At 40.3% G+C, this 25494-nt stretch overlaps 1 protein-coding gene across 2 annotated transcripts in view; it reads left to right on the plus strand.

The window, feature by feature from the left end:
• The first annotated feature begins 641 nt into the window (after nucleotides 1–641).
• The window catches only part of ACTR3 (actin related protein 3), a 29672-nt gene continuing 4819 nt past the window's right edge, over nucleotides 642–25494 (plus strand). For both annotated transcript variants that reach the window (XM_084288769.1, XM_084288768.1), the window contains exons 1-7: nucleotides 642–821; nucleotides 15395–15450; nucleotides 19445–19569; nucleotides 20108–20218; nucleotides 21697–21792; nucleotides 23244–23351; nucleotides 24990–25133. In XM_084288769.1, coding sequence (XP_084144895.1) covers nucleotides 778–821; nucleotides 15395–15450; nucleotides 19445–19569; nucleotides 20108–20218; nucleotides 21697–21792; nucleotides 23244–23351; nucleotides 24990–25133 — 684 coding nt within the window. In that variant the 5' untranslated portion in view covers nucleotides 642–777. The remainder of the gene's footprint in view (nucleotides 822–15394; nucleotides 15451–19444; nucleotides 19570–20107; nucleotides 20219–21696; nucleotides 21793–23243; nucleotides 23352–24989; nucleotides 25134–25494) is intronic.

The raw sequence follows: 25494 nt of genomic DNA on the forward strand, positions 1-25494 counted from the left end.
AAGATGGCAGAGGGGAAGCAGATTGCAGGATGAGAGGCATCTGGTACCTTCCCAAGGGAGAGTTTTGCCTGCTAGCAGGGCTGCAGGCAGCCACCTAGCATCTTCCATGGTGCCTCTGGAAACACCAAAAAGCAGAACAAGCAGCATTGACTTCTGTATTTGCCCTTTGTGGCGGTTTTCCTGGAGCAGTCCGTCAGCGCTGCTGCAGGGACAGCCACCCACGGCCCTGAGTGGCAGTGCCTGCAGGAAGCCATCCCCTCAGCACTTTTTAACACCACGCTGCTGCCTTCTGTCAGGGTTTCGGCGTTAAAATACTATTTCCGCTGGGGACGACGCGACAGGAGGCCTGATGCCGCGTCCTTTCGGGAGAACCTTCAGACGGCTAGGGGGCGGGTGACTGTATAAAATAAATAAATAAATAAATAAGAGAATAAAAGAAGGAAAAAAAGAAAAAAAAAAAAAAAAAGGAAAAGAAAAACTCCTCCCGCCCGCTCCACTTCTCCTCGCCGCGCAACGGCGAGGCCGCGAGATCGGACGTCAGAAGGAAGAGGGCTGGGGGTTGTCGCGCCCGCCGCCGCCGCCGCCGGGGGAGGAGGGAGGAGAGGGAGGGGCGGGTCGGCCATCTTGGGCTTCGCCGGGCCGGGCGGGGAGGAGGAGGAGGAGGAGGAGGAGGAGGCGCGGCCGCCCTGCGGAAGTGCCCTCGCCCCCCGGAGCCGAGCGGAGCCGGAGCGCGCCCAGGGCTGCCCGCCGTCCCCAGCACCGCCGCTAGCGAGGAGCATGGCCGGGCGGCTTCCCGCCTGCGTGGTGGACTGCGGCACGGGGTGAGCGGGGCGGCTGCTGACAGCTCGGGGCTGGCGGGTGTCGGGCGTGTTCCTTCCCCCCCCTGCTGCCGTGGGGGGCGCCGGGGATGTGTGGGACCGGGCAGGGCTGGGCTGGGCTGAGCCGGGAGCGCATCCACCCGCGGCTCCCTCAGGGTGCCCGGCAGCGGGGAGGCCTCCGCCGGCCCTGTGCTGTGCCGGCAGGAGCCGGGCAGGAGCCCCACGCCCTCCCCGAGGGGCTGCCTGGGCTCAGGGCCCTGCCTGCAGCCGTCCCCCCTCGGTGGCTTGAGCTCGGGGGGCCCCCCGTTGTTGTCGCCGCTGCCTGGGTCATTTATTCTCTGTTACTTCTCTCTGTGGAAAGGGAGGAAAAAAAAAAAAAAAAAAAACCTCCTCCGCTAGTGAGCAAGCGCAGAGGAACTTCCTTAGTTTTGTCAAAGCCTCTTCCTGCTTTCAGGCTTTTATACCTTATAAGGCAGTTTTCAGTGTCAAACCTGAACCAAATCCGTTTTAGAAACTCTTCTTTTTATCTAGCAGCAACCAGGAGGTGAAGAGGATGAATTGCCAGTGATATATAGCCTAAAACCTGATTTCGGGAGGCAGCCCTTGGGATTCAGCCTCCTTTTCCGCCGTGGCACGGCTTTCGGTGTCTCTGGAGACCTCGGTAGCAGAGCCTCGGAGGTGCCTGTGGGAAGGGTCACGCTGTGCCGCTTATGGCAGCGCACTCAGGAAGTGAAAACCGCTCTGCAAGCTGCTCCCAGCGTACGGTTTTAAAGATGGAGTGTTTTATTTTAGCTGCTGTGCACTGGGGTTTTACTGTGATGGGAAACACGGGTGTCTTTTCAAAGCTCTTCAGCTGCCACTGCGAATTTCTAAGCGTATCTTTCTGTTTCACTTCTCATCCACCTTCCTGAAAATAATGGAAGAAGTTTCTTAGTGAGTGCAGCGTAGGTATGGATATTTACAATGCTCTTCTGAAAGGGCGTGTTCATTTGAAATCCAGGCACTTGCTTTTTGAAAGCACATCCCTGTCTTCCCTTTAAGATAATCCATTTGGTGTAGGATGTTAACAAATCAGCGTTTAAGAAGAGCAGGCATATACGTCTATTCCATAAAAATGTTAAATGTACAGATGTTCAAGTCGTATCTGTAGAGCTGAAATTAAAACCTTGAATTCAGTGGGGTGAAAGGAAGGTGAGCACAGCGGGACTGAGAGTGTGTAGTTGCGAGTAATATACAAGAGTGTAACATGATGTCTGTATGTACTATTTATCTTTCAGAGCCAAGATTTGTAATGCACTCTGCAACATGCCAGTAGAAGCTTCTTCCCATCTCGCATGTATGTGCATTACAGGTAGTCCCATTGTGGTAATCCTGTCTTTCTAGGCTTGCAAAATACAGGTTGTGAGCACTGGTGTCAAGAGATTGGCTCAGAGCTTTCAGTGATGCCAAGCAGAAACAGCATGCGAGAATATAGCAGTGTAAGAAATGATGTTGGCTTTTTAATGGGAGAAGTGTACCAAGGGACCTTAGAGTTAAAAGCAAATCTTCCTGAAGAGATCGGAACATAAGTACACCATTAATCAACTTAATTGCACAGGGCATACTCTAGCATTCTTGTATGTGATGCTGACCAAATCTTCTGCCTGTTTTACGTACTTATCCTTTTTTCCAGTCATTGTAGATCTCTCTAAGATAGTGTTTTATTGTCAGGCCATGTTTATTTGAAAACAACCCAAACAGTTCTGCTCTCACTTCTGTTTCTTAAGCACTTGATAGGGCGAGGTTCTTCTTTCTTCCCTGACGTTGTGCTCCATAAAACTATGGACAAAGACGTTTAGTGTTGAAAGCACACCAGAGAGTTGGGCTTGTTGGATTTCATTGATTTAAGTAGATGAAGGTGTGAAGTAGTGAATTAATAAAGGAGAAATCTAATGCCTGACACAATTAGGAAACAGGTGTGTTGGGATGGAACAGCATAATCACATAGCTCTCGTTTTTTTAATGCAACCCCATCTCATTTTGTGTGTATAAGCGAGATCACTACACACAAATCATGTAAGTCTTGTGCTCTGTGCAGATCAGCTGAGGATTCATCTACGTTACTGTGTGCTTGCTTTAATTTTGGTGGACAAGACAAGTTAGAGCCGCTGAAAGCAGGAAAAGAGGTTTAGAAAGCATAACCAATATGGTAAGGTTGAAAGAAGCTGTCTTGCGTAGAATAGGCAGGACTTCAAAAGCGCACAAGTTTTCCAAGAAGTTTTTTTTTTTTTTTTTACAGGGAAGGGACAGTCCTTGGGCTGTAAATTAATAACCTTAATCAGCAAAAGGGCAGATGGAGGAAGACACCCTCAGTATCTCTTCTACGTGTTTTATACATGTAGTTACAGACTCTGCAGGGTTCCGTTTGTTGACCTGAGTGGTGTATGTGTGTATTTTGGCCAGCTAGCATCCAGGGGGAAGGAGAAGGATGAGAGGGGGAAGAAATGGCTGAGTTGTGCTTTTCAGCATCTGCCTGCACAGCTCAGGCATGTTTTAAGAACCGCTTTTCAAGCATAAAGGGAACAAAGCACAGAAGAGGTTAGGGAGATCGTGTAATACCTGTCATTTGATGTTTTAACAGTTAGTCAAATGCTTTAGGGATAGTCCAAGTACATGTCATATAGCTGGAGCTGGCAAATGGGTGAAGTCAGTGACATGGCAATTGGATTATGGGCGCAGCAAAATTCTTCCAGAATTACACTTGTTATTTTGAGCGATGCATTCCTCAGAAGTTCTTGTGCGTTCTTTGCTTGACCAAACCTGCTATCTAGAAAATAGGGTAATGAGTAAGAGCAGGTAAAATACCTAATTGCAGTTAAAAAAACAAACAAACAAAACAAAAAAACCTTAGATGAAGCAGTTTCTTCTTTATTACATAATAAGGTTACAGACATGGGAATGAAATATCTGAAGAGCTCAGACAGCACAGTTTTAGCACAGGATTAGTTCTTTCTGTAATCGATAGTGTTGTCTGGCTTAGTTTTAAGTATATTGCTGCTTTGTTGGAAAATCTGTGAAACAATATTGTAAGTACTAGTGTCAGGAAGTAGTTGTCCATGGTAATGTTGAATGGGATTTAGCTTGGCTAATGTGAACCCCTTTCTCTTCTCTTTGGAGCTGTGTGCTGTTCTTTTTACAATGTTCACTGACTCTGTATGTATGCTGTGAATGATACTTTGTACTGAGGGGGGTGTCAGGACTATGTGCATTTTAAAATATGAAAAGGAAATGAATCCATATTATTTATTTCAGGTATATGAACAACACACTAAAGAAAGAAAAAGCCTCTTAGTCATTTTTTAATCTCAGGAGGCTGGAGTCTCTTACTGCGTGTCTTTTGGGTATTTGAATAGTTCTTGCTGTTCTCTTCTATGGGTGAACATTGAACAGCCTGAAAGTCACGATTAAAAGCTCTTCCTACGCCACTTCAGAATTTAGCTTGATTAGGTTGACATCTAGATTTGAGCTGTATTTCTCTAATCGTTGTGAACGTGGTTTTCTCTTAGTATGAACTTGCACAACACTGAATTAGCTCATTTGGGATGGCAGATAATTGCAAGTGTTCAAATTAATGGCTCTTCAGTTGAGCTGAACTAAGTGGCTGTGTAACCTACTGCAGTTCCAAAATGAGAACGTCATTTTAGTAAGGAAAATAATTTGAAGGAAAGTGCGTTTTCTGTATCTCAACTTTACATTTTATAGGCTTTCATGCAGTTTTCTGTGGCTTCCAGGAGGATCTGTTACCAACCGATACTAGGCTGTCACCAGTGAGTAGCTTTGTTCTAGTGTACCCCAAATTCTTTTGCATCAGTAGGGTCATGGATGATTGTTATCCCTCTGGGTAAATTAGCTTACACAGTTGAGAAGGGAAAAATGTTGGTCTCCCTTGTAAAAAGAGATAAAAAATCAACATGCTGAGCTAGGCACCTTTTTTATTTCCCTTATACAGGTTACAAAAATGGGTGCATGTTTTTTTCTTCCTTTTTTATCCCTCTGAATTCTAGAATTCAGAATTAAAGGTTTTAGATCAGACTTGAGCAAGCTGTGATGTTCGCGGTGGGAGCACGAGTGTCCCTAGAGCCTCTCAGCTTAGAGCTGGGAAAGCTGAGGCTGCTCAGGATTTCCAAGTCTTGTTCTAAAGTTGCAAACTTCTTTGGAATCAGTTGTCTCCCTGAGAGTTTCCTGGGGAGTTTCTATAACCAGTGCCAAAAATGAAGGAAGGCTTTGGTGTATGAGACCTCAGAGATGCTGGGGCTAGGGCTTTTCTGGTGCATGCAGCAGAGCAAGCTTTGGGGGATGCTTCTCAACAAATCTTACTTCTACAGTTAATCTTTGTGCAACACTTGTAAACCTTCATGGTCTTAAGTAGACAAAAGTATTTGTAGGTTGAGTGTGAGAAGTTGTAACAGGATTGTGTTGTTCTGTTTCACTTTTGGGTTTTGTCCTGGTAGTGTAAAAGAGTATGAGATCCATGAGAATCTAATCTTCAGTAGACAGCAAACATACATGAGACAAGGAACCAACACAAGAGAAGTAACAGCCTGTATTCTGTTTGATCTGCAACTTTTGTGGTTCTACTCTTAGCTACTTAACATAAATTTCTTAAAAGTAACTTATACTGGGCCTTGAAAAGAGTTTTCTTTCCTAACATTCCAGGCACGGGCTATTTCCACGGATTTTTCACATCCTAACTTCTACTGAGTATGAATTGCTTCAGCACTGTGATTTATAACTGTGAACGTTTCCATCAGATGTCTTGTTATGACTGTTCATGGGTTCCAGTCTTCGTGAAAACTGCCTGTATTGGGATGAATTCTCTCTATTTTGTGTTATCCGAGAAGCAATTTTTCAGAACGGAAAGCATGAATGAAATCATTCCTTAATGGAATATGGAAAAACATTCTTCCAGGATTTTCAGAATATCTTTTGCTTGCCAGTAAATGAGTGGTCAGGGACGGAGGAGGAAATGCTTCATCCTTAACATGAAAAAAGGTGTTGTGCTAGATTGAGTTGGTGGCTTAAAATATATATATTTTCAATAATTGAGAAAAGGTCCTGCAGGCCTATGATTGACAGGATTTCTTAAGTAATTCTAGTACATCACAGTCTGTTATAATGCTATAAGCACTCATTATGTCCATTAAAATCCATATTCCTTTACACACAGATTACTGTATATTCCTCCCTCTCTGTAGGAATGCCATTACGGGAGTCAGCTTACATGTTATTTGAACGCACGTCAGAAACCATTCAAGATCCACGACACCTTTTGGTCCTTCTTTTTGCTTTCCTTGCCCTGCTTCCCACTTAAGCTTGATATTTAAAAAAAAAAAAAAAAAAGGGGGGGGGAGAGGGGGAAAGGAATACATTTCTGAACAGAGGACAAAACTGCTTGCATCCATGGGCCGGATCTGTGAAGTTGCTGATAAATGAGCCCCCTTTCATGTACAGTACGGCTCCTGGTTGGGCGTGCGTGGGAAGCTCATGCAGCAGTTGAGAACAGAGCACGGCCCTGGCGGTGGCGGCGGCTTTGGGGAAGGTGTGGGTGGCACAGAGCAGGCTCTCTGCTCCCTTCTTGGTCGCTTGTTATTACCTGGTGTGAACGCTTTGCCCATAAAGGATGTTGATTGTATGGGTGTGATGCATGTTTGAGCATCTAGATTAGTTGAAAATACGGCTTCAATGAATTCAGAAATGCCGTACTCGTTCCTGAGTAGCAATCCATCTCCTCTATTATTTCATAGGCACAAGACCAGCTGCAAAGTTTCTCATTTAGATCATGCAGTGTAAAAGTTTCAACATTTAGTTTCATCATTGCAGACTCTGGAAAAAAAAATGCAAAAAGGCTTTGATTTCCAACAAGACCTCTTTTAATTTTAGGTATTGTTCATTTAAAGACTTAAAGGAGAAAATTATAAATCCAAGGGTAAAACAACTAAAATTTTAGTCAGTCCCCAATGAAATCTTGAGGTCCTTTCAGTTTTGCTTAGAAAAAGGAATCTTTGCAACTTCCTCTTTTTTTTTTTTTTTTTTTTTTTTTTTTTTTGTCAATGAACTAAAATATATGTAGGTGTACAGATCTAATATATATCCTTGGGTAGATCCTTAAAAATACCGCTTTGAATGCAGACTTAGAAGTGCCCGAATTGGGGTTATTTGAACCATCAAAATGATACTGATCTGTCCTTTCCAAGTGCTACTGCTGATGTTGCCTTAACTTTCTGCAAAGGAATCAGTTGCCAAGGAGGATTATATCCAAGTTGAAGAAGTCATTGTTTCATCCACTGACTTTCTGTAGGTCACAATGTCAGTCTTTTTTTTTCCCTCCCTCTTCTTTTTGACCTGAGCGTGACTTTGCTTTTTTTAAGCCTAGATGTGGAAAGTAGAAAATCTAGATATTCTTTTTTCTCTGCATAATTCTCTTGTGGTCACTGCGAGTGTCTGCAGCTGTGCGCTGGATGTGTTATGTCGTGATCAGTCTGTAGAGAGCAAGATGCAGGCAGGAGGCTGTCTGCTCTATTTTGATTGTACCCTGCTGTCAGTGAATTAATCCAAATTTTAATAATGTAGTTGATGCAATATCTCATCAGTTTTTCAATGTCCACTTTTGTCGTGACTTGCCTTCAATTTCTCATGCTGTTTATCATCTGCAAGAACTCTCACAATATGACTTGCTAAATGAGACCTACCTTTTATTACACCAAAATTCAGTGATAGATTTTCAGCCCCAGCTTAGTAAGGCACACTTTTCTGCAAGCAACTCTTTCTAATTCAAAGCCACGTTTTAATAGAAGTGTGGTGTGATCAGGTAAGTATGTAAATTGATATTTTTATGCAAGTGTATCCTTTTCAGAAAGCGCTTGGCTACCTGCTGAAGAGGTGGCCAGTACTGGGCAGGTGGGAAGCCTGAGCTGCCAGCAGGGCTTGCTGCGGGCTCCTGGTCACCTCTCCATGGTCTGCCAGTCCCTTTGCATTCATCTTGCCCTCTGCTGGGATATCACTGGGGTGACAGCACGCAGCTGTCCGTTCAGGGCTGCAGCTCTCAGGCACAGCTGTAGTGCCAATAGCAAGCAGAAGTGATCTTCTCTCTTTTAATCTGGATTAACTATTTACACTTTTAGCCAATGCATTGCGTTTTCTTGGGAAAAACCATCAAGTTCACTCAGGTTTGTGCAAGCTGTGGCTCCATCTGCATCATGGCTTGAAGGTTTTGCCAATCCCATATCCATGAGCATGTTGCTGTGGTGTGTTGGTCACCAGCATCCCCAGTGCAGGGTTTTGTTTGCTGGGAAATTGTGTATTTGTTGATTAAATTGGTCCCTTCTTGTTTCAGCTGTCAAATATTAGGTATACTCACCTATTCTTTTCTTTCAGTATGTCTGCACGGTGTTCAGCTTGTTTTGGACAAACGGTGTAGAAAGTTGCGAAGTTAATCTCCCTCTCATAAAAAGTAATTTACAGTGTAAGGAATCAGTCATGATGACTTCCGGACTTGGGGTATTGTTTCCTCCTACTTGGACATCCTACATGGAGGAGTCAGACTACAGAAAGTGCTCAGAGAGCAAATTAAATATAAATTAAAAAAAAATCTGTATAGGTTAGTATTGTGTGGGTGTGGTGTAACACAGAGGCACTGTTAAAATGCTTTTTAAAATGATTTAATATAAAAGTCTCGAAGGAAGCAGCGAGGAAAAAGAGAGCATTCTGCTTTTGCCAACACAAACTGCTTTCATTATGCAAAGATAATATCCAAGGCCATTTGCCTCTCTGACTTTGAGGAAAATGTATTCAAAGCAGAACTCCATTCTGTGCTAAAGGACATGTCAGCATTAAATATCTGAAAGGGATTTTACAAATAGAAATCAAATTGACTAGGACTACAAGTTTAGATGTTATTGACATCAGGGTGCCTGACCTTGGGTTTTGTTAGCCTTAGACGTTTAAGTAGGGGTGGCTTTCAGGTATGCTGCTCATGACTCACTCCTAACCTAAGGTCTCTCGCTAATAAATGCATCTTATCTTCTTGCTGACTTCAGGAGGGGAGAGCTTCTAGAGTCGATTCTCAGTGCTGTTGGGGCTATTAATTTAAATCAAAGATGCAAGTAAACATAAAGCAATCTTGAATGTAGATTCTCTTATGTTCTGCCCAAATGTTAGGAAAATTCCCCTCAACTGTTAGCAAAATAGGAGCTGTGCACAGTGGTAGCTTTGAGCTTTGTCTTCTCCCCAGGCTGCAGTTAATAAGATTCTCCAGGTGCCAGTTTTCAAATGCAGCTGACCTTATTGTGAGTGTCTGTAGTGCCTGCTGCTGCCTGCGCTCCTCTTACACACACCTGGAGGCTTCTGTCCATTTGTGGCCATGACTTGGCAGTTTTTATTGTGCTTTAAGCTCAATTTACTGGTGCGCATTGCAATGGTATCTGTACTTTGAGTTGCAGGTGTAGCTGTGAAGAAAAAGCAGAACTGTGTTTTTGTCAAGGATTCTTTATTCAGATACTTAAAAAAAATGTTAGCCTTCCTTATTTTTTTTTTCCCCTTTTCAGGAAACAAACGCTTCTAACAAACATTTATTTTAAGCTGCTTTTGACATTGCACTGCTTTAATTTTGACATTACCTTTCAAATTGCATAGCACTTCAGTCTGCTTCTGTGCTGTCTTACCCTGTCGGTTACAGCATATGGCAAAGAAGCGTTAGTTGTCAAGGTGACTTTTTTTCTTCAAGTGGCTTGATGCAATATTCCACCTGAGAAGTAAGGAAATGGTTTCAAATACGTGCTAATGCTGTTCATTCCAAGGCCAAGGTTGCAAACTGCCAAATCCCTCTCTGGTGCCCAGGGGTCCCATACGTACTTGAGAGTACTTTAGCCATCACTTGATGTGTCTTTTATGCATTAACCAGGATCTAAAAGCATTTCTAATCTTGTGTGCTTTTTCCATTTGTAGAACTAACGCTTTGGCTTTCACTATTGAGTGCTTGAAACATTTTTGATCAACGGGTGTTTTAAAACTTTTCATCTACGCAGCTGCTATTTAAAAAAAACACACACACACACAAAAACTAAAACTAAAAACCTAATGATGTGTGAAAGATGATCTGTATTAGCTAAAGATATAAAGTAATATAAAGGGCACGACTCATTCCAAAGTCTTCTGCTATCTTGTGTTTTATCAAGGACATCTTAATTCATTAAAGGAAGTCCCATTTTCCTAATATAATCAGTTCCTTCAGGGGCTTCTGATGATCTGCTGCTGTTTAAGCAATTTACACCTGCTGGAGCATGGGACCTCTTTTTAAGGGGGAGGATGGATTTCCTCTCTTTCACCATCAATTTCCCATTATTTCTCTTTATGGGGATTTAAGAATCAAATGCTCCCTAGGTGTGGTCTTTTTCTTTTTTTTTTTTTTTTTTTTTTTTCCCTCCTCAGTCTCTCATCTGTTTTTTGAGAAGTCTGAATGAAGCAAAACAGCAAATAAAAACGTAAGGGCTTGTTCAGGCTTTTCAGTCAGGTGGGGCTCTGCATCTAAAAGCTATGGGTTCATCCATTCTGGAAAAGTTTTCCACTTCTTTTTAAGGCAGTTTTGTTATCAAAAGATATGAGACAGTAAAACCACCATATCTATCTTATAAATCATGTCAGTGCAGAATTCACCAGTTAAAACAAGAAAGGAAATCATACCCTTTGAAGTTGTCACCCTCTAGTTTTTGAGGTGGTGCAATCTCTCTGCACCAGTGAAGTAGGACCCCTCGGGTTTTTCTCCAACAGCAGCTTATCTGGTGGTACGGACACCTATCTGTAAGGAGTTGGAGACTGATGGGTGGGATCCCTTTCCTTTCTGTTTTAAAAAAAAAAAAAAAAATGCTGTTTTTGTCACTTGATGTATGTCATGCCCTTTGGAATGTATTAGCACATGCCTGCCTGTATGTCCCATGGAACTGGGTCACATTCTCAGCTTTTTTGTGTAGTGCCTTCTTCAACCTGCTAATTTAATTACTCATTTCCTAGAATGAGGGTAATTTTGCCAGAGGAGAATCTTGCTGTTGTGTGCACACCTGCAAGAAAGGATTTACGCACTTCGGTGACCTTAAGTGGCATTTGTGCTATCCTGCATACTTGAACAGTGGCCTGCTGTGAAACTGTGAAATCATAAAATCACAAGATAACCTTTTTACATCTTAAGCCATTCATAACGATGCCACTTACTTAATAATGCTAATATAAATGTGAAAATCAGTAATGCCTGGAACCTAATAAATTGAAATACGAAATGAAAGCACTGTTTTGTGCGGTTGCTTTATCTATTTTTCTGTAAGAATTAGTTATGCAGCAAAGCGTGTCAAGCTACAGTGGAGGATGTCTGCATAAACATTATTTTAGCAAGCAGATTCATGTGCAGATATTCAAATGCTCCTTGCTGGTGTACAGGTAGCACATATGGAGAGTTTACTTCTGTGGTGTGGTGGGAGAAGAGTTTGTTAGATTGGATTTTAATGGAGAAAGTGCACTTGGGAGCACATGGTCGTTTTCACTCCCGTTGGCAGTGTAACTTGCAAAATTCAGTTTCTTGCAGGAAGCAACGTGTAGTGTCTTTGAGGTATCCACATCTCTACCATCACAAAATAAAACACTTCAGCAGTCTTTGGAGCAGGGATCAGAACTTTACCCGTGCCTCTGTTCTGCTTGCATATGGTAACTCCTTGTGTCTTTGCACAGCACTGGCAGCAGCAGGTGTAGGGTTCAGCTCGTATGGGGCCACCCCATTTCTCATCTGCTTCTCAGTAGTTAAATGTGTTATCCAAGAAATAATTCTCCCCTATTCTTAAGGCTTCTGTTAAAACTACAGTTGTGTTAGGATTGGGGTGTATAATTTGGGTGGATGGAAGCAGAATGACACTCATCGTGGACAGAAAAGAAATGGAGGAAAGGCACGTGGTCAGGGCTTGTGGTTTGCAGATGGAGGTTTTTAATGACGTGCTCATTAGAGGTTCTTGCTCTAAGTGCTGTTTCCTCGTAGCTCTAAAATCGTCTGCGTGACTGATATGCAAGTAACCTTCAAGTGAACTTACTGCTTTCATGTCCTAGCCTTAGAAACATCCATTCTAGGTGAGAGAGTGCACAGAAGAAATCCCATTAGTGCAGCTGAGAGCTTTGCAAAGAGCCTTTTGGCTGTCCTTGCAGAAATCTCTCATGCGGAGTAGCACAGAACTACTTCTTAATTTCAGGGTGTGAGTTTGAGGTGGGTGGGACCCGAGTGATGCTCCTGCCTTGATGGTTAAGGTGTAGATGAGTAGAGTCAAGTGAGAAGGAACTGCCACTATCTTCTGAATGTCCCCCCAACCCCCCCAGTGACATGTTTGTGGTTGTCACAGCATCTGCCCAGGCCAGACCAGTGGGTGCTGTGTGAGGCCCTGCTGGGGTTGGGTGTTTTGTAGTTCATCTTCTAAAGGCAGCCCAAATAGTTATCCAACATTTTTAAATGTTTTTCTCCTTTTTCCTTAAGTGAGCTAATAGGACTGCAGAAACACTTCAGGTAGCCAAAGGTCATCTGCATGATGGAGCCTGAGTGCAGGTTTCCACCTTTGGGGTCTTGAAAATCAGTTCTGTTTTGCAGATTTCAATAGAAATCCACATAGCTAATGTTTGTCCTCGTCTATACTGTGCCTCGCTCTTTTGCTGCCAAGCTGAGTTTGAGTCTCGTCAAGTGATGTGTGCCTGCGTTTTCCATGGACGTCGCTCCTGTCACCTCTCAGTGTGCGCAGCAAGCAAACGAAGCTGTGGTTTATAGGGGAAGTGCGATCCAGCCTTGGTGCTGCCTTGTGATATCTTAATGTCAGGAGGTTTTTCAGGAGTGCCAGAAGATACTGGATCCCTACCCTGAACAAGGCAGGGCGTGCCTCATTCCCCCGTGAATCATCCATTACTCAGGCACGCGCTGCTCCGCTCTGCGTGAATTGCTCTGTGGAAATCCGAGACTTGGAAAATCCAGCTTGCCCAAGGTATCGTTTTTTTTTTCAGAAGATTTGAGCAATTTACTTGAAGTGGCTGGTAGAACAGAACTCATCCATCTGAACAATACTCTTCGCAAAACCCAGTCATAAAAGAAGCTTTTATTAGACTGCACACTTGGAGAGCTGCAGTTTTGTATTAACTTTTATAGTTTTGATTTAACTGGTTTCACACTCCGTTGTAATTCAAGAGCGTCTGTTGCCTCGTGGCTAGGAAGAGGAAGCCTGCTGCTTGTTCCCCAGCAGCCCTAGACAAGGGCTGTGGGATGGTGCCCGGGGAATCTGCAGGAGGTGAGGAGGGTGGGTTATTTCCCCGACCCACAGTCGGGCGTGGTGGTGCTCCCCATGCGGAGCAGAGCCTGGCTGGGAAGCTTGGATCTACTAGAAATCTGAAGCATTGCATCTGAGACTACGTTGGAGAGCTGCTTTAAGGCTTTAATATTCCGACAGCAGAAGCCACGTGGGGTTTTCTTTGTCCTTTTTCAGAAACCTAAAAACTGGGCTTTTTTTTCCATGAGTCAGGAGACTTTTCTTTGCTGAGTAGGACATAGTATTTTTAGATATGCTGATTTTATGTCTGAATACAGCCTTTTTATTTAAAATACGTTTTTCATTTGGCTGGTTTTCTTCCTGTCTGCTGGATGTGTGCATACCGGGCAGTTTCCAACACCACAAGCAACTAAACAGCATGTTACCTGCAGCACTTTAACTTCTGTTTTCTTTGAAATAGGTCACTTAAAGAAAGCTAAGCTGGACTATTGCTTGAGAAGGCGCTTCTGATCTAGTAGCTTGTGTAGCCATCAGGGTCCAAAGTTCCTCTGTAGGTTTGGCTTTAAAACCCTACATGCCACAGCTTCTGATTTGCATGGGAAGGTGGAGAGAGTGAGTCAATATTTGTTGGGTTTATTATTAATTTTCATTTGGAACTGAAAGCTGTATTCTGCGTTAGCTGGTTACAGAGGCATCAACTTGTGGGGTTCTTACTTGGGATTTCTTAGGAACTATCTAAGGCGTCTAAAAGAAAAAAGTAAAACTTTTTCATGAGAAACTCAAGTCTGCAAAATCTGAGTTGCCTGTCCTGAGTTCAGGCACGTACAGTATATAATGCTGGTCTCTGTGTGAATTGTACATTTCTTTCTGGTGTTTAACTTCTTTTCTCTTCCATTAAGTATTTTATTTTGCCTTTTTTCTTCTTCAGTAAACATTGCAGTTGATCAATACGAAGTCAAGTTTTTTTGCACCTGTTGCAGTGGGTTATAGACAAGATGGGTTTTATAGCTTGTAAAACACTCTTGCAAAGCATTTTTGGCTCTAGTTGCGGTCCTGTGCTAAGCACTTTGTTAAAGGGAAACTTATCTTCCTTTTCATTAGGATAACACTTCTGGCTCAGTGCTACCAGGCACAGCTCGTGTCAGCAGCAGGAGCTGTGTAGGTGGTAGCAAACACGTGAGCATCCTGGGAGCCTCTGTGTCATCAGCATCACAGCAAAACACTCCTCTAGCCTGTTACTGTACGCGTTGCCTGGCATTTTGCTGTATTGTTGACACAGATTTATGGGTTATTAAAGTCAGCACTGCCTCGTGGTGCCTAGGATGTGCCAGGTTTGTATGGCACCGCTGAAAGGTGTGGCGGTGCCGCTGCAGGGCCTCCCGCTCCTGCTGCTGGGGCTAGGGCAGCTTCGGGGCTGCATGAAGAAAATGCAATCTCTGTTAGATCTGCGTGTGTTAACCTCGTCCGTAGGCTGTAACCCAAAATGCAGCGTGTGTGTTGGTTTGCACACATGAGAATTTGCCTGCGCTGTTCTTCTATAACACTTCTTGCAGCAGCAAAGATTTGGTACTGTGGATTTCATTGACTTTTTTTTTCCACGAATGCCTTGGGAATTTTGTCAGATTTCTTATTTCATCCCAGTAAGTGATGTCCATAGGGTGTTTTGGAAACCAAGTGGGCAAAGGTGTGTAGTTCTCTTCTTCTTGCTCTCCTTGGTCTTATTAAACACATTAAGAATATTTTCCATCTATTAACTTCTGTTAAACCACTGTCACTGGTAGCACCTATGGCAGGACATGGCAGGAGAGGCTTGTGGTTGTCAGTCCTGCCTCAAGTCTGGCTGGCAGCCCGTGGCCAAGGGAATTTTTTCCCCTATGGTTAGCAGTTGCAAAAATAATTCTACTGCTAACATTTATTACGTGAAAATGCACTAAAGGATTCCTGCTGATCCCTGAAGAGGGAAGAACAACTTCTGTGACTGAATTTTACTCCTAGTCCTTGATAAACTGAATTACTTCATGTTTCGTAGTGCCATTTCGATTGAGTAGAAATTAGCAACAATACTTGCTTTGTAGTAGGAGGCATTGGTTCACCTCTTTTAAAAGGGCTTCGTATTTTTTAACGAACACACCTCTCTTCCCACATCAAAAAGACCAATTTTCCCTGTTGTTTTTTTTTTTTTTTAAATCTTTAATACATCTTTAGTATTTCTTGTGTTAAATATTGTAACTAAGTTTTTTTTTTTTTTTTTTTCTTCAATAGGTATACGAAGCTCGGATATGCCGGTAACACTGAACCACAGTTCATTATTCCCTCGTGTAAGTATTTGTTACTTGCATGTGAGTGCTCAAGTTACACATAAAAGTTGGTATGATCCCTTTAAGTTCTGAGCATGTGCTATGTACAAGGGCAGTTAAAACCAAGCAAATAGAAAAGACCTGTGACTGATGACAGGGTGGTTACGTGACTTTTTTTGCTCTGGATGCTCAGTTTAGAAAGACAGATTCATTAAAATAGCATACTGTGATGGTTTCAATCTCCAAGAAATTAACTTCAGATATTAAGTTATAGCATGGCTATATTTGCTTTTTAGAAGATTCTTCTCCTCATAGTTAGTAGATCAGATAAAACTTCAGGTGATCATAAATAGAAAAATAATAATAATAAAAAATACATATTATGCTTCCCAGGTATTTTTTAGTATTACAGCTTGTGCTACTTATTTTACTTGCAAAACATTAAATTAAGGAACATATGCTTTCAAATGTAAAACTGCTTATTTATTCACTCCCTGCCTTCTGAAATGTTTCTGCCACATGAAGGGATGTGGCTCTTGCCTGGAGAGTGGAGCTCAGTCAACTTCCCTTCATAATACTTCCCTTAGAAATACTTCACCTTCTGCACCATTTGGTGTTTTGTCAGTGTTCATGTTCATCGGGGCCAAAGTAATCAAGTATTGCATCCTGGTAGAAAGGAGTAATTAGTACACCCAGTTTTCCTTGTAAATACAACAGGAAAAGAGCTGGAAGTAACAATGCTTAATGCTGTAGAAAAGAACTGGTAGTTCAGGCTCTGTTTTTCTGTTGTTTGTTTTTTTGGGGTACAAAATGTGCGTCAGAAAAGCCATTTTCATGGCAAGCTAATGTTAAATCACTTAATGCATTCTCCTGTTTTTATACATGCGAGAGAATCCTTGCAATCTCTTCTAGATTGACTTCTAATATGTAGTTCTCAATTCGTGTGTTTTTCCAAATACCATGTGGTTAACTCTGGCATATAAAATATAACTTACAATTTAATTTAGTCTTTCACATGCAAACTTTATCTTAACATTAGATTTACTGATCGATATGAAAAAACCTCACATTGCTCTTTATGCTTCCTAGCCAAGTTTAATTTAAAAAAATAGACAAATTATTTAATTTCATATAATTAGGGCTTGCGTGCTTTTTTCAGCATATTCAGACTTGGTTTATTTCATTTGAAAATTACTTTCTTGTTACGAAAGCAAAGAGGTATTCTGACACTTGAAACCAAGTCAGTTGTCAGATCATTCAGCAGAGAAATTTATACAACAGGGATATTTTTAAAATAGAAGAGAAGGGGAATATGGGATTTCTTGATAGCTTTTCATATAGGATGTATTTAAAAAGAAGCACTTCAGTCTAAATTCTCCTACAGCTGAAACTGAAAACAGATTATGGTAGTAGTTAGTTTCAAAGTAATATCTTACTAAAAAAAACTGTGGGTCTTTTCAAGGAGTTCTGTATTTTTTTCATAATATTCACAGTTAAGAAATATTTCGGTTTCTCATTTTGATTTCCGGGAATAATTGTTGCATTTGTCAATTCGAAGTTTCTTAAAAAAAAAAAAAAAAAAAAAAAAAGTTTGCTGAGGAACAGGTTGGAGCAGCATTCCTTCTCCCTGGTTCACTTTCTGCTTATCTTACTCACTCCTAGGATTAACAAATTTTTATCTCTCACTCTTTTATATTGTTGTCCTGGCTTAATTCTGGCTTCTGTAGAGATGACAAATGTTTGTGTGAAAAGTGAAATGAAATTATGTTGGGTTAATTCTTTGAAGAGACTTATTGGCTTTTCTCATCTTCTTCTGCCAGCTGATCATTGCTTGATTTTTCATTCACTCAATCCTGCTTTCCTACAGTATATTAAGATAGGAGTCTATTTCTGTAACACAGTAGTTCTCCAGATTTATCTGTTTCAAAATATGATAATTTACATATTAGATGACCTTTTACTTGCTTTTAAAAGAGGAAAAAAGGCCATGGGAGTGGTTAAGCAGAAAAATTGATTTATTTTTTTTTTCCTAAAAGCTCTTATTCTCGTGCCAAGCAAACCAAAGCCAAAGCCCTGTGATACTGCTGGAGCGCTGCCCGTCTTCAGCACCGTGGTAGCCGAGCTCTGGTTTTAGCAAGATGAATGTTCCCGTTTGTGTGTTGGGGCTGTAGTTCTTCATTCTGCTTGTTTCCTTCTCCCTGTTTCTGATGTTGGCCACGAGTGCTGACCGCCAGCAGTGTGTGCAGAGCTCTCGTCTCGCTGGCGGCTTACAGCAGCATTCAGCCACTTGGACTCAAAGGTTTCTGACTGCTGTGGCAAGTGCTGGTGTCTCACTCGAAATGTCGTGGTGATAACACACATCTGGACGGCAAAACTTCCCCAAAGTCTGCAAGCTGTGTTGCTGACCTGAAAAGTATTTGGCAAGATGCTTCTTCTCATTTGCAGCGAGCACTGGCCTTGCAACATCTCCTTCCGCTCAGCTTCAGCTTCTGCTTCTTACCTACCTCTCTGCTTTTTGGCTTCTAGCCTTTTGCTTCCTCTCTCCTCCTGTAAGCCGCTACAGAAGTTGTGGTATGATTCAGTTTTCCTCTTGAAGAGCTCAAAATAATATCTTCTGCCTTACTCTGTTCAGTCTTTCACAACACTTCTTAGTTTCTGTGGCTGCGCAGCTCTTTTGTTGCTGTTTATGGGAAGAGAAGGGAGAAGGATGGGGACACTGCTGAGCTGGTGGTGCTTTAGCCTAGCATGCTGTACGTGTCCAAGCCCTGTGGCTGTGCAGCCCCTTGCCCTGCAGCCTTGAGGCTGCAGCAGCTGTTTTCATGACATTTCTCTTGGTTGTGAGCAAATAGCACTTCCTAGCTGAAGGTGAGGATTAATGACATAATTCTGCATTTGAGCATGCTTTTGGTTCGCAGCCTTTGAATAATAGAGCCTGATATTAATATATTATATGAATTTTTCCACTTGTTTAAGGGCAAGTATTTTAGGGCAATCAGGAAGACTTGAAAAAATACATCAGGTTTTGCTGGCACTGTAACCCTGGTAGCCTGGGGGCTGATGCAAAAGAGGAGGGGAGGGAACATCTGTGTTCCTGTGATATCTCATCGCTGATCCATCTTTCCTGGATCCTGTGTTTAGCCTTAGCCAGTATTTCTCTAATTTTTTCTTTATTTATGACGAGTAATTATCCTAGAAGGAATAAATTACCAAGATAAAAGCTCTTAACTTTTGCCAGTTATTCCTTGAAGCAAGGGAGAGATTTATAGTCTTAAGTGAAACTCTCCATCCTGTTCTTAATGATAAGATAGGAATAGGATTAAAAGGAAGAAATTAAAGACTACGAAAATCTGTTTTAAAGTGTCTAAAGATGCATGATACAGCCATATAAATTCCTATTCTTTTTGTTTCAAAATATTCCTTTTATTATCTTCCAACTTTCATTTTTTTTTTTACTGTCTTATGTCCTATCCTTCCTTTTTGTGCATTTCTGCATTTGTGTTTTTAAGTTGCTTTTCAATTCCTTTTGTGTGTACTGTATCTCATTTTCATAATATGTCCAGAAATCAAATTGGAGCAAGTAAAATGAAATATTGATTTATATAATAGCAATGTGTCTTCTGTTTTGCTCTTTGCACAGCTCCTACCACTGCATTCCTTTCTTTTGGGTGTTAACAGCTGACTGTGGAGAAACTTAGGCCACTTGTTGAACAAAATGAGATCTTTAGGGATACCCTATCAGACTGATTCTTCTAGTATTTAATCTCCCTGATTGCATGTTGAGCACCCAAAAATTAAATCTGTGTTTAGATCCGTATTGTGTTACTGTGTGAAGCCTAGTTCTGTCTGTCATGGGAACTCAAATTATTTGTGTTTTATTTAGGTTTTCTGTGTTTATGCCTGAACCGAAGGATGAATACAGTTGGTGTTTTCCTATTTCTGAATGTGGGGTTTCCTTTTGTTTCTTTTGAAGTGCAGGACGTATAACCTACAGCATTGTTTATGTTCTTTGTTAAAGGTATTGCTATCAAAGAATCAGCAAAAGTGGTGGATCAAGCACAGAGGAGGGTCTTGAAAGGTGTTGATGATTTAGACTTCTTTATCGGGGATGAAGCAATAGAAAAACCAACTTATGCAACCAAGGTATCAGAGACATTTAAACTAATTTTCCACTGTTCTTTAGGAAAAAAATCACGTACCTGGTAAATAGCTTATGAATGTTTCTTAGATGGCTAATCTTTTTTTATTAACTATTTTAATGGAAGATAAGGTTTGGTATCATATCAGTTTTGCTGATCTTTGGGAGTCTATGGGAATTTTGGGGAAAAAAAAGTGAATACATGCTTCTTTTTAAATGAAGAGGAGCTGGGAGAGTGGTAAGGGGAGGTAGGATATTATTTCTTGTACCTTAGTATCTTCCATCAGCCTCTTCAGAATCAGGATACTGGCCTAGGGGGATCCTCTGGTTTATCCTAGTACCATCGTTCTCTGCTAATGAGGAATGCGTTATGTGTTGTTTACTGTTCAAGGTGAGAATTTTGAATAGGTGTCAGGTTGGGACAGGGAAAACCTGATGCAAAGTTTTCAAATGTAGATCATATGCTTCTACCACAATTGAAAACAGATTATTTTATTATAATAATAAAAATAATTATTATTGTTTTTACATTTTCTGTAACAGTGGCCCATCCGCCATGGTATAGTTGAAGACTGGGACCTGATGGAGAGGTTTATGGAGCAAGTAATCTTTAAGTATCTAAGGGCAGAACCTGAGGATCATTATTTTCTTTTGGTAAGTAAAACTATGAAGTAGTATATGACTAATAATAATTTTATGCTGGTTCATGGAATAATTTTTAAATATGAATATGCTTAACTTGAAAACTAAAGTGAATACAATTTCTGTGACGCTTTTCTGGCTTGGTTTATCACATCCAAGTTCCTCAATACCCTAAAGATGTTAAAAGCCAGTGTCTGAACTGCAAAATTATTTCCCTTCTGAATTCTACCCAGTGCACCTTTGCCTCCTCCCTCTTTTATTACTTATCAGCTAAGTTCAATAATGATGTTTAAATTTGAGGCAAAAAAAGTACCCTTGTGTTTTGACTTGGTGAAATTGCATCTGTTTTGTTTTTACAGTACTGTCACCAGTGTGGTGTGTCTAGAGAGTAAAACTTCTGTCTCCTTTCTTTGTGGAATTCAGAAGGATTGATTGTCATATTTGGGTGTATTGAATTTGAGTTGGGATCAAATGTTATTCTGAAGACTCTGCTATTCCTTTGCGTTTCCTTTAAAGCCATCAAAATAAGCAATATGTTTGTGTGGATTTTATAGAGTGATTTGGAATTTTGCATTGGCCATCCTTGTTAAAGGCCATCTAATGCAACCATGTCCTTGAAGCAGATGTAATCGGATCTGGTTGTTTAGGACTGTCCAGCCAAGCTTTGAATATCTCCAAGGGTTGAGGTGCCAATGGGCACCTCCTCCACTGTTTTACCAACCCTCATACTACTCTTTTTTTTCCCTATGAATAAATAATTGGGCTTTCCCATGTTGCTGTTTGTCTCCATGACTTCTTGTATCACATTCATTAAGTCAGACTCCTTCTTGTCTTTACCCTTATATGGTTAATGCAATAAAAGATAGATACTTCTGAAATACCCTGTGCCACAACTCAAAATGCACTCTTAAAGGAGAGATTTAATAGTATGCATAGTACTTTTATGAAACTTACAGTGTGCTGTTATAGCATCGTACACAGTTGCTAGTTCCTCTGTTAAGTGCGTTTCTACAGCTGATCGTGTATACTCTTGTTTTATAATGATTGCTTCTTGAAGAAAAATTTGTTCAATGAATTGTTTTTTCTTAATTGCTGTGCTTCATGTGGTAAAATGTAGCTATTGACATGTTTAGGTTAATAGTCCTTGATTCTTTGTGAAAGAAAAGTTATAGATGAGCTGACCGAGCCACAGAAGGGACTATTGATGTGAATGCTTAAAAAATAATTATTCTAATGTCTAAACTTATGTTTTTTTCCGTTTTCACTCAGATCGTGTTTTTGCAGTGTGATTTACAAAAAATATATTATTGTCAAGGGAGCTTCTAGATTTTCTTCATTACACCATTGGCATTTAATAGGAGCATTTGCACCTTACTATTTTTACATTCTGTTGTTGTTGAATGGCTCATCTTTCAAAATGTACTTACAGGTGGTTTTTGAAAGACGTATTTGATTTCAGTGTAAACAAAATTTTCTTTTTTGTCCCACAGACTGAGCCTCCATTAAATACTCCAGAAAATAGAGAATACACTGCTGAAATCATGTTCGAATCTTTCAATGTTCCAGGGCTATATATTGCTGTTCAGGTAAGAGCAGGACTATTGAAAGTTAGGGCTACGGTTCACAAATTCACTGAGGAAAATTGTATGAGTGATGCTTGGAATACTTTTATGTACTCTACATCACTAGTTCCACTGCTAGATGTTTGCCTAGATATGTTCCTCCTGTCTGGGTATAGAATGGCACTAGAAAGTATAAAATCTTGCTGCATCATAAACAAAAATTGTGATAATTGTGGTAGTAGGCCAAGAACTATACCACTCTTAATATGAAGTAGCAAAAAGGATGTTTGTTTGAACATGCTTAGAAAGCATCAGAAGGCAAAAACTGCATTTATGCAGCCTTTTTTGTTTGTAAACTCTTGGGTATGTATATTATCAAATCAGTTTCTGTGCCATAAATGACCACAAGTTTCTTTTCATTAGCAGCTTTTAAGAGGATATTTCTGTCAATAGTGGAGAAAAAAAAAACGAAGCAAACTAATGAAACTTTTTTTGTAAGCACGATTTAAGACAAAGGTTTTTCTTGTTTACATGTAGATAAAGTTATTTTAGTATAAGGAGACACTTTGTTCCACTGGACTTCAATTTTGAGAGCATGATGTACTTCTTGATGACTTCTGTTCATAACTTCTGAAATAGCACAGAATCACATTTCCACTGGAAATTTGTAACTTGGAGATAAGGTGAAAGTACTACTTAATACAACATTTTAAAATACCTAGAATACTGTTTAGCAGGAGCTCACTAGAAGATGCCCTCAGTTCTTCAAGTTTTTATTTGGTTCTTCCCTCTGCAAACTCAGACCCATCGTTCTTTTATGATTCCTTCAGGGAAAAATCTCTGATTACTTTGCAAGATGGCTTGTGAATTTACTTTTCTCCCAGCCGGTTTACCATGCTATAATAATAAAGTAACTGCGAGAAATACCACATTTTTGACAATGTCATTTTTTGCCTCCCATTGTGTAGAAAAAGACAAATACCCTTTCATCTTCAGTATGAAAGTTTTTAACCCTGGTTCCTTCATAAAACCTTCATAAAACTTTGTGTTGGTCTTCCCTGTAATATGTTGCTCTCAATTTATCATATTCAGCTTACAATTCAATTTTATTTCTACTGTTGAGAGAATGCTTAGATGCTAAAGATTTGGATTGGGTAAAAATTGCAGTAGTTGTATACTCATCTAATGGAAATAATGGATTTTATGGCCCTGTCATTTTGTGATGCTCTCCTTAGCCTGCAAAACTGTTGCTTGTTTATAGAAGTAGACTGAATGCTAGTAAGCTCCAGTGGTCTTACTGTCTTTGCTTACAGCACAGGAAATCTTCCTTTCTGTTGCTAGGACATTTGTGTAATAAATGGAATGTATTGTGCATGTTACTGTTTTGTTGGAAGTAGTAGTGGAAGGTGGGATTTGCAATGGATTTATTAAGACGAATTATTAAGATGAATCTTTCATTTGTATTCTTTTACAAGGCTGTCCTTGCCTTAGCTGCATCTTGGACGTCAAGACAAGTAGGAGAACGGACGCTGACCGGCACAGTCATAGACAGTGGTGATGGTGTCACTCACGTCATTCCTGTGGTAAGTGTACATAAACACTATAGAAACAACTTACCTGGAGAACAGTTTGTCCTGCAGCTTCTCTGAAGTCTTCATTCATGCAGACTGAAGTATAGCTAGGATTCTTCAAAAATGTCAGATAATTGCCAGGTTGGTAGGTGTGGGGCTTTTTGTATACTTGCTAGTGCAGAAACTTCTGGAAGAACGTTTCTGCACCCTGAGTTTGTCAGGGCATATTGTCTTTCAAAGATTTACCCTAAATGAAGATTTGTAAGGCCATGCGAAGTGATCAGTGAAATTTCATGGCTTTATTATATTTCCAGTTTGTGTTGCTAGAAAATGATGCAGAATATTTAAGGGTAGATGCAGCATTGTTTACAGTTTTTTCTCAATCTGTGCTTAATGTCCACTAGTATACTAGTACATCAGTGATACAAGCAAAAACAGAAGTTCCAACCTGACTAAAAATCAAAGGTTAGTTAATGTTGAATATCTGTTCCCTTATATTATTTTTAAAAGCAAAAGCTGGTATGATCATATATTTTATTAAATAATTAATGCTTATAACTACAGTTTCTTAACTGTCAAATTGCTATTTTCACAGTGTGCATGTATTTCCTTTTACAGAGCTACGTACTTAAAATTGGAGCATTCAGTAGTGTTCTTTATTTCAAATGGCAGCTAACATGGCTCTGCCCCTTTCCCATTGAGGAAATAAATGTATGTCTAGGCACCATAATTTTTTTTTGAAAAAATTTAGATTGCAATTTTTACAGACCAAAATCTATATAAAGCTTTATCCTGCCACACTAACCTCAGGTGTTATTTTATTGGTTATACCAGACAGTAGTGATGTTTGTGAGCAAAACTATGCTGTAATGTAGAAATTTCTTATTAATCTTGGTGGAATATAGCGGCAATTATTTGTTCAGACTGTTCATGAGATGGCATATTTTTAATAAGCCTTGACAAAACAGTTGGGATTTCAAACCTTGTTTAGCTAAGCTATTTTCTAATTGCACTTAGTAGTGCAAATTGCTTTTTAAAATGGTTTCATGTCTTGTACTTTTTTTTTTAATGTTTTTGGTTTCTGCATTTAGACCAGATATTTTAAATGCCCCAATACTGTCCCCCAGTATGAATATGACTTGTAAGGGTAGGCTGATGGATGAATGTAACCCAGCCTCACTTTCTAAGCCATCTCAGTTAATGTGCTGAAATGATCCATTTTCTCCCTGCTTTCAGAAAATTAATTTTGGTTCATGTGGATTGTAACATGGCTGTGACTGTAGAGTCAAATCATTTATTTTAAAATGTTGTACAGTACAAGGTACCTTGATCTTTTTGATAAGAGTAACCTCATTTTAGAGAGAGAATGAAGGCCAAGGAATAGCGAGTATAGCAACTGTCTGCCTTATATGTTAGTGGCCTTCCTGTTCCTCTGAACCTTGTAGTAATTGGGAATCAAACACAAAGCAAAACACTGCAGAAGTAAAATAGTGCAACCGAAGAAGTGTACTTTTGGTAATTAAGAGCTGGTCTTAAAATGCTTCAGTTTTGCAATCACAGGTAGCGAATTGGTGTTTAGACTCTCTTTCTGTCTCCATTCTAAGCTTTGTTGAATTCTTGTAAATGTCTTTCTTTCATTTTTATTTATAGGCTGAAGGATACGTGATTGGCAGCTGTATCAAACACATTCCAATTGCAGGGCGAGATATAACATACTTCATTCAGCAGCTGCTGAGAGAACGAGAAGTAGGAATTCCTCCTGAACAATCCTTGGAAACAGCTAAAGCAGTGAAGGTAATGTGAACATTGTAAATGTTCGGGTTGTTTGAGAACAGAGTTCAATATATGTTTTAAAAATAAATTATCTCAGTCATTGCCTTCTAAATAATGTTGCTCTGTTTGTAAATATTAAAATGTCTAAGCATTAAATACATTGCATTTAAGATGTATTGTTGGGTTGTCCGCACTTTGGCCTAGAATTTCAATCTTCATTTGTCCCTCCCCTTTATTATTTAGTAGAAAATGTTCTTGGTGGGATGTGTAATGTAAAGAGCTGTAATCACTCATTCAGAAAGAATGTTGATATATTTTTTTTACAGTACAGAGCTATTTTGAAAGACACTCAGCTTAAAGTATGCTTTAACAGTGTTTCTAT

The sequence above is a fragment of the Netta rufina genome (assembly GCF_964035555.1).
Source record: "Netta rufina genome assembly, chromosome: 6".
In the NCBI taxonomy this organism is placed as follows: domain Eukaryota; kingdom Metazoa; phylum Chordata; class Aves; order Anseriformes; family Anatidae; genus Netta; species Netta rufina.